This window comes from Corvus moneduloides, chromosome 7, assembly GCF_009650955.1.
Source record: "Corvus moneduloides isolate bCorMon1 chromosome 7, bCorMon1.pri, whole genome shotgun sequence".
Classification (NCBI taxonomy): domain Eukaryota; kingdom Metazoa; phylum Chordata; class Aves; order Passeriformes; family Corvidae; genus Corvus; species Corvus moneduloides.
In genome coordinates this window covers 25,138,368-25,153,210 of record NC_045482.1, presented here as the reverse complement: position 1 = coordinate 25,153,210, position 14,843 = coordinate 25,138,368, and the positions used below count along the sequence as shown (strand labels likewise).

The window sequence follows — 14,843 nt, the reverse complement described above, 5'->3', positions numbered from 1 at the left end:
CTGAGGTGGGACTCACTTTGGTGTGAATGAGATTACAGTTGATCACCCTGGATCCTGAGTCCTCTGAGATGTCGCATATTTATTATTTATACCCAGAGACCGACATTCTGTAAAATAGAAATGGACAATTAATCACAGGCAGTTTTTTCCAAGCTTTTACAAGCGAAGATCATCAAATCTTCATCCAGGCTAACAAGGCCCCAGTGCCCCCAGATGGAGTTGATTAGCTAGATCTGATGATTGCCTATAAAGGAGCTCTGTTCAGACTTGCAAAGGAAAAAGGAAATGTGGATTAAGGAACGTGTTCCAGGAATGATAAGCCAGTTGTCCTTTGAAAGGTGGAAACACCTCTGAGGAAATCTAGCAGCATGAAGGTGCAAAGTGGAAATGTTTGGGTTTATTGTTTGTGTATTTTGCCAGAGAGCTAAAAGCCCCCATTTATGTCAGACTGAGAGCTGAAGGATAGGAATATCACAGATGGAGTTTCATGGTTATAGGTGTCTTTAGTTTTACTCAGACTTTGTAAGGAAATAGGGTGGGTAGTGCCTGGGCTGGGCATACAAACCTCCTGTAATCAGAGGTTCCCAGTCCCGGCCCAAATTTGGTTTTCCTGAGTAGTGTTTGCAATTACAGCTCTAGCTGCAAGAGCTTGGACCAAAGCCTGGGATTCAGCTTTCATGTAAAATCTAGGATTTAGAGAGAAGGGGTTTATGTCAATAAAACTGCTCTGTTCCAGCAGTCAGGGCTGGGGTTTTACTTTCCAACCCCAGCATAAAAATAAAATGTTCATTGATCATGATGCCTTGCAAAATGCTTTTCTGCTGGTGAGTGAAAAGCTATTGCTGATGAAATTGATGAGTTCTTGTCTCTCTGTTCTCTCATGTGTGTGCACATCTCCTGTCTTGTGCCTAGAACTCAAGCTATGTTGGAAATCAGCTGGAGTGGAGTTTGCCTGGCCATGAGCCCAAGGGGGGGCTTTTGGACTAAGAAAACATCAGGAATAATAATAATAGTAGTAAGCAGCCTGATTTCCTTGGCTGATTAATCTGAAATCTCCTTAGAGACATTCAGGAAGACAATGCAAGATTTTCTCTGGCAGTAGCTGACTGGGGTTTTTTGTCTACCGGTTTCCCCTAAAATGTTTGTCACATTGCCAAGCTGCTCTGTTCCTTTGATATGCAAAGTGCTGTGAAGAGAGAATCCCTCAATTATCAGTATTCCCAAAGCATGGCAATGTAGTAAGGAGGGAAAGGGGATTTTTGTCTTCAGACATCACTCAGTATAAAAAGGAAACACTTGTGTTTTTAGGGTCGTCTTCTGGTACGTGATTTTTCAAGTGTTTGTGTGAGATTTACTCTTTTGTAGCTATACTAGTATCGTCCCTTCGAGCTCTGTTTAGAGAATAATTATACATAATATGTGGGTTTTGAGATATAGCTAGAAGTGAAAGAACACTGGTAATGATATTTTCAAAGGATACAGGGAAGGAAGTGCAGAACAAGAAGTACTCAGTACATGTGATAAAATACCATTCTCAAAAATCTCTGGTTATTTAATATCCAATGGGCACTAAGATATACCTGATATAGCATCTATTTAACCTGGACTTTTTAAAATCAGCGGGTTCCAGTTTTATCAAACAGCCTAGATGTAGTGTGGTTCAGAAATTCTCTCTGTTGTTAATGGTGGGAGAAAGCTAGTGTTGTGCCAGTGTTTAATAAAACAATCCTGATCCACTGGCGATTCATGGGCAGAATGCAACTTACCAGATGCCTCAGACAGCCCAAATCCCTGTCCTAGTGGTGAAGGGGAATGGCTGCTCCCCAGCAAGCTGTATCCTGTGGGATTCTGGGGTGCCAGGAAAAGGAGGCTGGAGAGCCCTAGGGACAGGCCCTCTGGGGTGGTGCAGTGGGTTTGGGTGGGATAATTTTCTTCACAGCAGTTGGTATGGGGCTGTGTTTTGGGTTTGTGCTGAACACACAGCTGATAATATAGAGGTATTTTTGTTATTGGCTGAGCAGGGCTTACAGAGCAAGGCCTTTTCTGCTTTTGGTATGGCCATGTTGGCAAGAGAGTTGGGGGTGACACAGTCAGGACAGGTGACCCCAGCTGACCAAAGGGATATTCCAGACCATACAACATCACAGTATATAAAGTGGAGAGAAGGAGGAAGGGGGGGTATTTGGAGTGGTGGAGTTTGTCTTCCCAAGTCACCATTACACGTGATGGGGCTCTGCTCGCCAGGAGATGCAGAACACCTGCCTGCCCTGGGGAAGCAGCGAATGAATGCCTTGGTTTGCTTTGCTTGTGTGCATGGCTCTTGCTTTTCTTATTAACTGTCTTTATCTCAACCCACGAGTTTTCCAGTTTTTCCCCTTCTGATTGTCTCTGCAATCCCGCTGGTGGGGGATAAGTTGAGCAGCTGTGTGGGGCCTGGGCTGATGGCCGGGGTTACATCATGAGTGGGTGAGGGATGGGGGAACCAGGAGGTGCTCTAGGACAGGGCAGAAGAGCCTCTGACACTTGCCCTGCCACCGCCTCTCCTCAGGGACCCCAGTCCACTCACCCCAGGCTTGTCCTTGGCTACTCTCTGCTCGCACTATGGCCAAAATGACAGCCACGCCTGCGAGATGCGGCACTTTGACGTGGGGGGGAGACCTGAGGAAAAAGATGCGGGGGCCACCCGACATCTCCCTTGCCTCTCCATAGCCCGGCCGTAGCCAGCGCGGCTTTCCCCCCGCCGCCCGTCCCCGAAGCGGCCCCGGCCCAAGCGCGGGGCCCGGCCCCGGGGCAGAGCCGGCAGCGGCCCCGCCCGCGCCCCGCCCGCCGCTAGGGCGGCGCTGCCCCCGCCGCGGAACGCGAGGCGCCGCCGCCGTGTTCCCGGAGGGACGCGGGGCGGGAGGGGCGCGGTTGCCGGACGGAGCGCTGAGCGCGTGCGCACCGCGTCCCGGCACGAGCGCGATGGCGCCCAGCGGCAAGGTGAGGGCGGGGGGTGCGGGGGTCCCGCCGCCTCCGGGCACCCACATGCATCCATCCCTGACACCGGTAACTCCTCCCCGTGCTGGCCGGCGGGCCGCTGGTGGTACAAAGCTGCCTAGCTCAAAGGGAATCAGTGTTCCTGCTTTGGAGCACAGTGCAGCTCCCGCAGCAGTAATTGCCATTGCTCTTGCTAAAATAATGGTAGAACTGTTTTTGCTCTGTTGAAAATGCAGTTTGTATGTGTGGTGCGTTTAAGGAATCTTGTTGGTGAAAGCTGTGTTAGGTCTCTTGTGGTACAGGGTAGTTTGGGATCTGTTAGACACAGCTTTATCTGTGCTGCTGTAGCCATCTCTCCCTTTGCTTTATTACAGCTACTTCAGCACCGAGAGGTCAGCGATAAAGGCAGGCTTGTTCCATATCGCCCTTATCAGTACTTGAGCAGAGCAGGTTGGTTTAGCTCAGTGTGACAGTGCTGTCCTGCAGTCACACGTGCGGAGCATCGGGGAAGTGTCCCTTGGGACCCTGCACCTGCCAGCAGCAGCACTGGGTGAGATGCCCAGAGGTTAGGAACAGATGGAGAGATACAGAGAGGAAGGTTACCAAAAGAGGGACCTGCCCTCTTCCTGAAGGAGGATTCCACGTACCTGAACGGGCACCGAGCTTGGGTTTGCTGCCTTCCAGAGGAGCGTGTTGGCACCTGACACTCGATCGTGTGTTTTGTAAGGAAAACAGCAGCTCTTTGCTCCTGCACTTCTTCGGCTTCTCTAGTGTCATTCTCTAGTGTCACCTGTGAAGAGAGCTTTACTTCTTTTGGACAACAGGATGGATTTGGCTGCCAGCCATTGTGTGGTTTGAGGCAGGACAGCACCAAGCTGAGGAGGGTCTGCAGTTGCTGATGCTGGTAGAGTAATTCCTCAGGCTGGAGGTGGGCGCTGACAAGGCTCTTGAGAGAGCACTGTAACTGCCTCTGTTCTTCTCTAAGCTTCTGCAGACCTAGCTCACTGAGGCATTCATTCCCAGCTCCCAGGCAAGCTACTGGTGAAGGCAGAGTGAGGAATAGAGTGCTGAGACTGAGTATAACCTGCCAGACAACTTGTGAAGCTCTGCTGCTAAGCCTTTTTTCTTTTCTTCTCTCTTCCTCTCCTTGGAGGATGCAGGGGATTAAACCAGTGCTTGTTAAAATGACAGGGGAGGTGCACAATGTATTCTGGGAAAAGAAGGAGGATAAAAAAATAGCTTGAGAGCTGCTAATGCAGAGCGTTAGACTGCTAACTTGGGCAAGTTTTCCTTAACTTGGGTTTTAAGACTTGTGTATTTGGGTGACAAAAAGTGGTCAGGTTCTTTCAGCAGGTCTTTGGAAAGGTACTTGGAGTTGCTTGAAAGGCCTTATGCAGAGCTTAGACCAACACCTTTTCTCTCTGTTCATCCATTTTGCTTTGCAAAAGCAGACTCTGCATCTTGTGTCACTTGACAGATTTATGATTTATTGCCCACATCCTTTTGGCAGCTTCATTTCTTCTGGAATTGGATATATTTTTTATTTTAGAACAAGTCAGCTGGCTCCAACCTTCCTGTGTTCGGGCAAACAATAATTTTTTCAGCCTAGTGTAATTTAATCTACTGGCAGCCCATCAAGCAAGGTTTTTGTTGTATATTTAGGGAAACTTCGGTTTAATCCATGAGAATAAATTTGAGCTGGGCCTTGGACCATGCAGGGTATCATTTTGCTGAATTGCTCTTGCAACTACATTCATCTGTATGATGAATCAGGATAAGGGGGAGTCTGTGAAAAACTTTAGAGGAACTTAGAATCAAATGAGAAATTGCAAGAAACAATTTTATTTAATTCTAGCTTATAAATGGATTTATGGGCAGACTTGGGCATTGTTTCATATAGATCAGTTAAAGAGGTGATCAGAAATGCAAAAACATGGACTAACTTGAGGGATTTAAGCCCCTAAATTGAAACTGGAATTCATCCTTGCAACTGTCAACTAAAATATCTGTTTAATTTCCTAGTGCAGAAAAGCCCTTAGATCCCTAATACATTCAGGGGGTTGTGTAGAAATTGCATGCCCTTTACAGATTATTGTGTAACAGAGGATTTTTTTTGTATTTTCCGCTGAAATGTCTGCAACATGGTACAGGATTAAATTATTTTCTTTTCAGTGCAATTCTACCAGTTCTGTCTCCCACCATTATCTCTTATTAACAGTACTGTAAAAGAAACCAGTTGTAATGTAGTTTGATTTTTTGGTTTTGTGTGTACCCTTTTAACCTTTTAAGTAATTATACTTATATTTTATTTTTTATTCTTACTTATCTTTCCAGGTGGCGATAGTGCTGTGCCTGGATGTGGCTTTACAATGAGCAGCTCTTCTGGTGAAGAGTCCTTCACTTGACCAAGCCAAGAAGATCATGACAAAGTTTGTGCAGCGACAGTGTGTGGTGACTTCACAGGTGTTAAAAAGGGAGAGGAAACAATAACATCTGTGAAATATTTTCCTCATTTACTAATAATTGAAATAAACTGAGGAATGAGTGAGAATTGGTCTCTGTTTATGTGGGAGTGACAGTGTTCCTTGTTTCAGCTGTATTTTTTGTGCATGAGATGTGATAGTTGGGTTGGTCACCCTTTTTTCTGTCAGGGCAGTAGAAACTTTTAGGGAAAAGTTTCTTTCTCTAAAATATTTTCAACACTTAATAATTGCCACACAGAAGACTCATTTCGAGGACTGAATCAGCCAATTTATTTGTTTTGTCCCAGACAGCCTCTTGTCAATTTGTGAGTTTAATTATATCTAACTTTGTGAACATGCTGTAAGATTACATTTTGAGAGGATAGCACTGAATAAGTAAAAAACCAGTAAATCCATTGTAATTAATGTTTCAAAATGAGTTCAGCTTGCTGTAATCTGCCTAACATAGTTATGTATGAATCTACCTGTGTTTTTATACCTGTTTTGTGTTCTCTGTATCTGCAGGTTTTTGCTGAGAGTAAAGATGAAGTTGCTGTAGTTTTGTTTGGCACTAATGGCACTAGAAATGACCTTGCCAGTGAGGATCAATACCAAAACATTACTGTACATAGGTCACTAAAGCTGCCAGATTTTGATCTGCTGGAAGACATTCAAGATGTGATTAAAGCAGGCTCTGAACAGGCAGACTGTATCCTTTTGCTGCAGAGCACTTCTTGAACTGATTCAGCTATGTAGGAGACAGGAAGTCAGTGTTGTGAAATTGGGCTCAGCCTCCCAAGTTTTAACTGCTATTAGAGTTGAGCTAATTTGTGGTTGTAAGTTTGTCTGAAAGCTAATTTAGCTGCTTTTTGACATTCTTTTAGGCTAACAGAAATAGCCTTGGCCTTAAGGAATCATTGCTTTTATGAAGTGTTCTGTTAATGAAAGAGAACAAAGATAATAATATAATTTTAGGCCTCAAATAAGGCATGTATTTTTAAAAATAGCACTACAGAACTTGGTTTATGCTTTTTAACAAAATGAAAATATTGTTTATTAAATAAGTCAGCAGAAGTACCAGAAACCAGACTGTCGTGTTTAAGCCCAGCTGGCAACAGCCTCACAACAGCTACCTTGCTCACTCCCCAGCAGCTGGATGGGGAGAGACCTGAAAGGGCAAAAGGGAGAAAAACTCGTGGGTTGAGATAAAGACAGATTAATAGGGAAGTTAAAAGGCTGTGCACACAAGCAATGCAAAACAAGGAATTATTCACTGCTTCCCATGGACAGACAGGTGTTCAGCCATCCCAGGAAAGCAGGGGCTCCATCAGACTTAACAGTTACCTGGGAAGACAAACACCAGGACTCTGAATATCCCCCCTTCCTCCTTCTTTCTCCCAGCTCTACATGTTGAGTGTGATGCCAGGTGGTGTGGAATATCCCATTAGTCAGTTGAGGTCAGCTGTCCCTGCTGTGTCTCCTCCCAGCTTCTTGTGCCCCGCCAGCCTCCTCACTGGCAGGGTGGTACAAGAACCAGAAAAGGCCTTGGCTCTGTGCAAGCACTGTTCACCAACAACTACAACATCCCTATATCATCGTCACTGTTTCCAGCACAAATTCAAGACACAGCCCCATGCCAGCTACTTTGAAGAAAACTAGCTCCACCCCAGAGAGAGCAGAATAGAGGTTTATCAGATTTATTTATTTATAAAGTATTTCTAACATTGCCAAATATCTCTTCCTGGTTGAATGCCTGTTCATGTTTGAATGTATTCTGCTCTTAGTTACATATAAGGGGAAGAGTTTTAAAGGGTGATCCATATAGTGTTCCTTCATGTGTTTCATTTACATACAGTTCAATTTCCTGTGTTGTCTCTCTCTGGCCATAAAATGATTGCTGTGAGCTCTATCCAGGCAGTCAGAGCTGTTTCAGAGAAGTGTGCAGCCAGCCAGCTGGCTCACACATTCCAATGGAAACTGTGATGAGGAAGAAGTGATGAGATTGTCAGATGCAGGTGGTTAGAAGAAAAACTTGCATCAGAAAATGGTATCATATATTGAAATTTTATTGGTGGATTCAGAGTAACATTCTAAAGGTTAGATTGTCCTTTCATTGGACTTGAGTCTCTCATTGACAGTTAAGAGGCTGGGATCTGAAGCAGTCTTTTTAGTGTTCCATTGGGTAAGTGAGGCAGAGACATGATCACAATACAAACAAGTTATAGAGGAACCGCTTGCACATGAGTTATTTGCAAAGTATTTATCTCAAAAGAGTATTTCTTAACTAAAATGCGTGTTTGTCAGTCTTTGAGAGGGAGTGAAAACATAAAATTGTTTCCTAAGAAAAACACTTTTTGTTACTTGATTCATTGTTCTGAGGTTTTTCTTAATTTTGCTTAGTTTTGGATGCTATTATTGTGTGTATGGACTTGCTTCAGAAGGAAACAATGTGAGTATGTAACCCAAAGCCTTTTACAGAATTTTGACTTTGCACTGATCTGATTTCTTGTCAGTCTTCTATTTCTAGTATGTATAAACATGGGAAGTGCTTTCTTAAAAAAAAAAACCAAAAATAAAAAAATTAAATAAACGTTAAAGATAAACAGCACACTACAGAAGTTTGTCTCTGAAGAATCCTGAGACGTTTGACTTCTCCAAACAATCAGAGAGCTTTCTGAGGGAACTGGCAGCTTTGTAGTAGAGCCATGAGAGTATTAATGCCATTATAGAAGGCACAAAGGCTTCACTTTCTATCACATTGCTTGTGATCTGTTTTCAAAAAGTGTTAATCTGGATGTTAAAATGCTTAGAAAAGGGCTACTAAGTTTAAATGTGATGGTACATTTTAGGGGAAGAAAAAAAAGGCAAAACTAGAAAAGTGAACTTGTTCAGCCTAAAGATTTAAAGACTGTTGGAGATGAAGTGGCTGTTTGTAAAATTTGCAGGCTGTAGGAAACAAAGGTGCAGTAGGAAAAAACACTGTTTAAAGCTGAGAAAAAATGTTGACATCAGGTGTTACAAAGTTGCCAGTGAATGTATTTAGGCTGGCAAGGTGTTTCTAACACTCTCTGAACTAATGGTGCAGGGAAAGGAAAGTAACTGCACTTCCTCTCAAACCACAGCTTGAACATGTTTCTAAAAAGGTTATATGATCTAACTGTGAGTGCAGAAGACTAGACTTGGTGATGCAACTTGTGTTTTTATGAATAAGGTCTAATCAATGTGGAAAGCTGTATCCATTTAATGGTTAAAACTGAGTTGTGAATGAAAATTACTGTGTTTATGGCATTGTAGTCTTGAATAGCTATGGAGCAACTGGTTTTGTTGTTGCCTATATACACCAGCCGCTGTGATATGGAGTTTACCTTCATTTGAGAAAATACTGCTGAGTAAAAATTTAAGAAAATCACTTTTATGCTTGATTATCCAGATCAAAACTGTACCAATTCAACTGAATTTTGTTCTGTCATTGGCCAGCCTTCCTGATCTGTGTTGTTACTACTTCTTAGTGTATTAAGTTGTCTTGACAGTCCATCTTCTCCAATGAATCTACTGAATTAGGTTACTAAAATGGAACCCCCACCAGCAGCAGTAATTTAAAATACATTTCCACAAGAACAGACTTACAGCTGCAAAGGAAATAACCAGTGTAATCCACAAACAGCCTAACATATTTTATTAGCATTTTATCCACATTGGTGAAAATTGGCAGAATTCCATTCATTTAGATGTAGTTAGTGATTTATACAGTCACAGGGCTAGAGTCCTCAATTTTAGGGTAGGAGGGAGAATCATATAAACATGTAGGATAAATAAAATAACCTATGATAGAGCAACTTCTACCAAGTAGGTTTTTGTGCTTCTTTTCTTTTTGCGAGTATATTTCTTTGGTAAAAGTAATTACAACTATGTTACTTTTGTTGTTATTTTGTAAGGAAATAATTAAAAAATGGCCTTATAATATTTTCAATAAATGTAAATGTTTTTTCTATTTTAAGAGGAAAGAAATATGAGAAGAGACACATTGAACTGTTTACAGACCTTAGTAGTCCTGTCAGTGAGGATCAGCTGGGAATTATCATTGCTAACTTGAAGAAAACAGGAATTTCACTTCAGTTTTTGTAAGTATGTAAATGGCTGTTTTATACTATGCCATTTTTTAAAGTGAAATTATTCTTTCTTAATAATTATCTTGAAATAGCTGGTGATCTGCTGGTGTATGGTTTCTTTAGAGGTGTACCAGTAAGTAGTATGATTATTGTAAGTACTTCTATCAGTTATACATACCATGAATTCCAGTTATGAACCAGGTCCCCTTGGTTAAGTGATGTGCAAATAAATGTTAAGATGATGACTTCTTCTCCACTTAAGCTTATAGCTTAGAGCCAAAGTCTAAAATGGGAGACAAAAGAACAATATAAGCAGAGAATTGGGAAACAGCCAAAAATAGTCTCAGAAACAGTGGTTTTGTCACAGCAACAGCCTAGATCCTTTTAGGTAAGGAAGTTACTGGGAAGAAATAATGAGGTAGTATTGCAGATATGAATAGCTTGATTCTGGTGTCAGTAGAAGAGCAGGTCTGAAGAGAAGGGTTATATTCACAATGACAGGCTTGGAAAATGGAAACAGTGTCTTAAGTGTTACAACAGGAATCCCTTGACTGTCACGCTGTAGATATAGGTACTGATCTGAAGAACCAATGCTGGTGTTAAGGTCTGTATTAGCTGTTGCATGTGATGGCAACTGGAAGCTGTGAGCCTTCTAGAAGAGTTTATTTAAAAGTAAAACTTTGTGTGTTGCTGTTTATAATAAATACTTACACAGGAGAAAGTTAAAGCCCTAGTTTTACTGCTGACCATGTACTTTTACCTAGATCCAGCATTCTGTAATGAACAATGTTGTGAACTTAATAATAAATTCATCTAAACTATTTGCCAACCCATCTGGAAGATAAAAGAGGGGTTAGGTAGGAAAATGTGACTGAAAATCATGGACTGATCCTCCACAAAAAAATCTTTGCTTTGCTTTTGCTTAGGGGAGGCTGAATGCAAGAATGTCAGTTTCTGTCTACACAGCAAAAGCAGTTATGCTTCCAATGTGACATGCCCCTCCTGGCTTATTTGAGCTGTTGTTGGCATTGGAGGTGTGACACCATGAATCTGAGTACCTCTGCCAGTCAGAGTACATCCTTGGAGCTCTGGTATTTAGCTGCTGGTCCCTTGTCTATGAAGCACAAAGGAAACGTTGCTGTTGCAGCGTTGGCTGCAGATTTGCACCCTGTCTCCCAGCCACACGAGCAAAGGATTATTTGATTTTTACATGTACAAATGTAAAACGCTCATTTAAAAATAATTTCTTGCTATAACTTGTCCTTTTGTTGTAACCCATGCTTCCATCTCTTATGCCCTGTTTATAGATTAGGTTGTAACTTGCAGCAGATGGTTGGTTTTCCTCCCTGTTTTCAGGTGCCAAGCACATGCTGTAGTGTTGGGTATTATGTACTTCTAATCACAGCAGTCTCTGAGCATTGTAGAGTGAACGTAGCCTAACTTTTACCTATCAGAGGTTTGAAGCTTTTTGATGTTGCCATATCAACTTAAAAATACAGTTTCTGTATTTTATCAGTGGAATCTGCTTCCTAAAAAGGTACCAAACACTTTGCTGAAGCTTGATCTTTAATTTTGCTATATGTGACACTGTTGTGCATAGTGTTAACTCTGCTTATTATGTGTTGCTTCATGGATAAGTTTAGTGAGGACTAATGAGGTGAAAGTATGGCAGAGATCTGTAGGCTGCTTCTGAAAAACATAATACAATGCTAAACTTATTTCACTTTGTGGAAATGTGCTAAGAGGTATCATGTGGTTCTTTCAAAATTGGAAAAGATGAAAGACCTGAAAAATCTGCAGGTGTTTCCAGGGGCACAGGGTAGAGGATCTTACACATCTTTCTCTACTGTGTTTGTTATACTTAGTTAACTCTCTCTCCTATATTTTGAAGAGCAGCAAAATCATTTTATCTATAACCCCCGGCTAAACTTTAAAATCTGATTCATGAAGTGCAGGAAAAATGTGTCATCTTCAGTCAGAAATTCACCTAGTGTTCTAAGCTATTAAAATCTCAAAGAGTAACATTTGTTCCGGAAATACCTAATAGCTCCACAGCAGAGAATGTCCTGCTTGCTGGCATTTGGAGCCAATACAGAGTCACAGGCATGGATGGCCTTTAACAAGTCATCTAGAGCAATCCTCTACCTCAGACTGGGTCAGGTGTATGCCTGCCATTGCTGAGCAGTGTTTGTCTAATCTTCTGATAAAGATTTGCAGTGATGGAGATTCTTCTTTCTCCTCAGGCAGTTGGTTTTAGAGATTATAGTTGGAAATACCTTTATCAGGTTTTTGACTATCTGACCTGACTCCGTGATGTGATTGGAGTGCAGGCAGAATACAAAGAACTGATTTTTTCCTTCCTCCCTGCAACAGCTTTGTATATTTATGGCTGTCTTGCCCTCTAATTTCCTTCTCTACAGGCTTTATTTTTATTCAGTCTCTTTTAATGGATCTTACTTTCTAATCAGCATTGACTTTACTGTCTACTCTATTCCTGTACGTGGACGTCTTTATTGATGCACGTTACTCAGAACTGGTGCATCACTCTGGTCAAGACATTACCAATGCCAAGTAGACTTGAAATACTACTGAATTTGTTTTGCAAGTCCTGTGGCTCTTTATACATCTGACTGCAGCTAGATAGAAATCGTTGATCCTGAGAACATTTTTGTTTTGATTGGTTATTTTAATAAGGAAGAAAGTCAAACTTACTGCTTCTTCTTGTGTTCTTAGTCTGCCATTTTCAGTGGGTGTTGATGATGGAAGTGGAGATACAAGTGCCAGTGTACATGCCCATATGCACAGAAACTCTTTTCCAAGAAAGGATTTAACTGAACAACAGAAGCAAGGTATTGATGTGGTGAGGAAACTGATGTATACTTTGGATGAAGAAGGAGGGCTGGAAGAAATTTATACTTTCAGGTAAATTTGGCTAATCCTTTTTATTGTACTATAGATTTACTTTCTGATTTCTTCTCCAAAAGATGAAGTTAAATAATCAGTCGTATCATAGTGTCATTGAAGTCAGTGAATTTTATGACTTAATGTACACTCAGTCCATTTCATACAGCTTCTTCAGTGGCTTTAGAATAAGTAGAAGAGCTTACAGATTTCAGGGGAAAATGAATTTTCTGTATCTCCATTTAAAGAAAAAAATCAATTTTCTTCCATTTTTAGTGTTGGAGGATTTTGGAGGGAACATTTTTATAAATCTAATTTCAAAAACATGTTTTAGAAGGAGATGGAATTTGTGACATAGTGCAGCTTGAACATCTACATTTAATGGTAGCCTTTGTTCCTTGGTCACGGACTTCTTCTAGCTCACTAGTTTGATAAACTCCCACAAATGCTTTGAGTAAATGTTGTTTGTTGAATCCTGCTCTTTAATCACAGTTTGCTGTGCCACTGTGACAAACTATATATTTTTTCAGCAGCATTCTTAATACAAGAATTGAAAGATGATTTTTCACTTCTTGTGACTAATATATCCAAGACTTTTCCACATAGGTGTTGTCTCAGTTGGGAAACAGACAAAATGCATCTATGTGCCTTATCATGGTCTGATGTTACTGTCTCAGTAGTTCTGTTCTACAGTTATGAAAAGTGATCTTTTAGACAGTGTGGTTTTCAGGAAGCTTAGCAGACCATGGCTGTAACATGGTTATTAAAGGTAATTTTTAGATGAGGGTCGTCCCTGTAGGTTTGTATGCTGTAATTCATCAATTTCTTTGTGGGATTTTTTTCCCTCCCCCTGCTCAGGTGGTCAGCTTTGCACCTCAGCAGCCAGTGAAGCTGCTCCTTGAGCATTAGTGAAGAGACGTGTCACTGTCTCTGTAATAGTCAACAGAGCAGTCTGAGTCTCTAGAAAAAAGCAGGCTTTGTCACTGCTTAGAAGACTGCACAGAAAAGCAGAATCTTTCCTGGCCCGTTTATCCTTTAGGATAATCCATATGCATGAACCTACCATGTGGCTTGGCCTCTTTATACTTTTTTTATCACAGACTCTTTCTACTCTACAAGCTGTCTTTGTGCCATACTTTCAGGGGAAATCCAAAATCTCTGGATAAATAGGCATTTGGCTAGTAGATTAAAGCTTTAGTTGCAAAAGTTGTTTAAAAATATGTGAGGTTTTAGATGCAATTAAGTTGCTTATCAAGCTTTAAGAAGTCAGTTTTGCCAGTCTGTCATGATAATTGGCCAACTCAGATATACTCTCCATTTTCCCAGATTCATTATTCCTGCTGGTAAAAATATTTCAACTCTTGTAAAAATAAATTAGCCATGCCAGGAAAGTGAGTGAGGAGATTTTGTTGTGTTGTTTTAAGTCATGATACTCGGTCTGTTAGACAGGAGGTACTTCTGCTGCCTCTGGGTTTTGGGGGAAGGGTTGCAGAGTGGAGGAGAAAGGTTGTGTTTATAAAATACAAGTGGAAATGTACATTTGCAAGGGTTTTATTGACTGTGTCATCTTTGGTAACAGGCAACATTTTTCTTCTATACATATAAGAAATTAAAGAATAGAGATAATAAATTGAGCTTAAATTACATTTTTAGGCATTTGGCACTTATGTATTTGATCTTCGTACTCATCCTTGAATGTATGTGTTGCAGTATGATGTAGTAGAAGGTTCTTTTTAAAAATCCTGTATTGATGTCTTTATTGCTAGGAAAAAAATCCTTCTTTCCTTTCCCTAAGGAAAAAAAAATTAAAAATCCAATGTTTATCTCATTTAAAAATCCCAGTGCATTTTTGTCTTTCACTGTGCTTTTAGAATTTTGAAAAATCAACCCTGTTCATACTAGGAAACCTGAAAAGCAGAATGCCAAGTAGAAGTTTCTGCTGATGTTTTTAGGAGTTGATCTTGATTTCTGCCAGACAAGTGCTTTCATCAAGAGAGTGGTAGATTCCAGGTTTTATCACAATGTGAAAAAGATGAGTTCAGTATTGTTTTATCTTTGTTTTATCATGCAATGAAAGAAAAAAAATTGAGAGCTTTCTCTGTGTTGGGATTTTACAGCCAAATAGCCAAAATAGTTTGCATTAGCTGAAAGCTGTTCTGGGGGGCAAGCCTATTTGAATTCACAATGATATATTATAAATTACTGTGAATTTTAAATTTTGGACTCCATTGCTAAAAGTTGTGCAATTAAGTTTACACTTTTTAGTATAAACTCATTGCAGTTCCTTTTTTTGTGTTTTTTTGAACTTGTATATCTGCTGTTAGGCTAGAAATAGTTGAAGTAACTTCCTTCACTCTGACAGAATGCTCTTAAATTAATGAGTTCATTAGTACTG

At 40.8% G+C, this 14,843-nt stretch overlaps 1 protein-coding gene across 1 annotated transcript in view; it reads left to right on the top strand.

Annotated features, from left to right (window-relative positions):
* The first annotated feature begins 2,878 nt into the window (after positions 1-2,878).
* Positions 2,879-14,843, top strand: part of XRCC5 (X-ray repair cross complementing 5) — a 50,283-nt gene continuing 38,318 nt past the window's right edge. The window contains 6 exon segments of the mRNA XM_032114760.1: positions 2,879-2,979; positions 5,311-5,421; positions 5,964-6,147; positions 7,839-7,887; positions 9,437-9,559; positions 12,281-12,469. Coding sequence (XP_031970651.1) covers positions 5,398-5,421; positions 5,964-6,147; positions 7,839-7,887; positions 9,437-9,559; positions 12,281-12,469 — 569 coding nt within the window. The 5' untranslated portion in view covers positions 2,879-2,979; positions 5,311-5,397.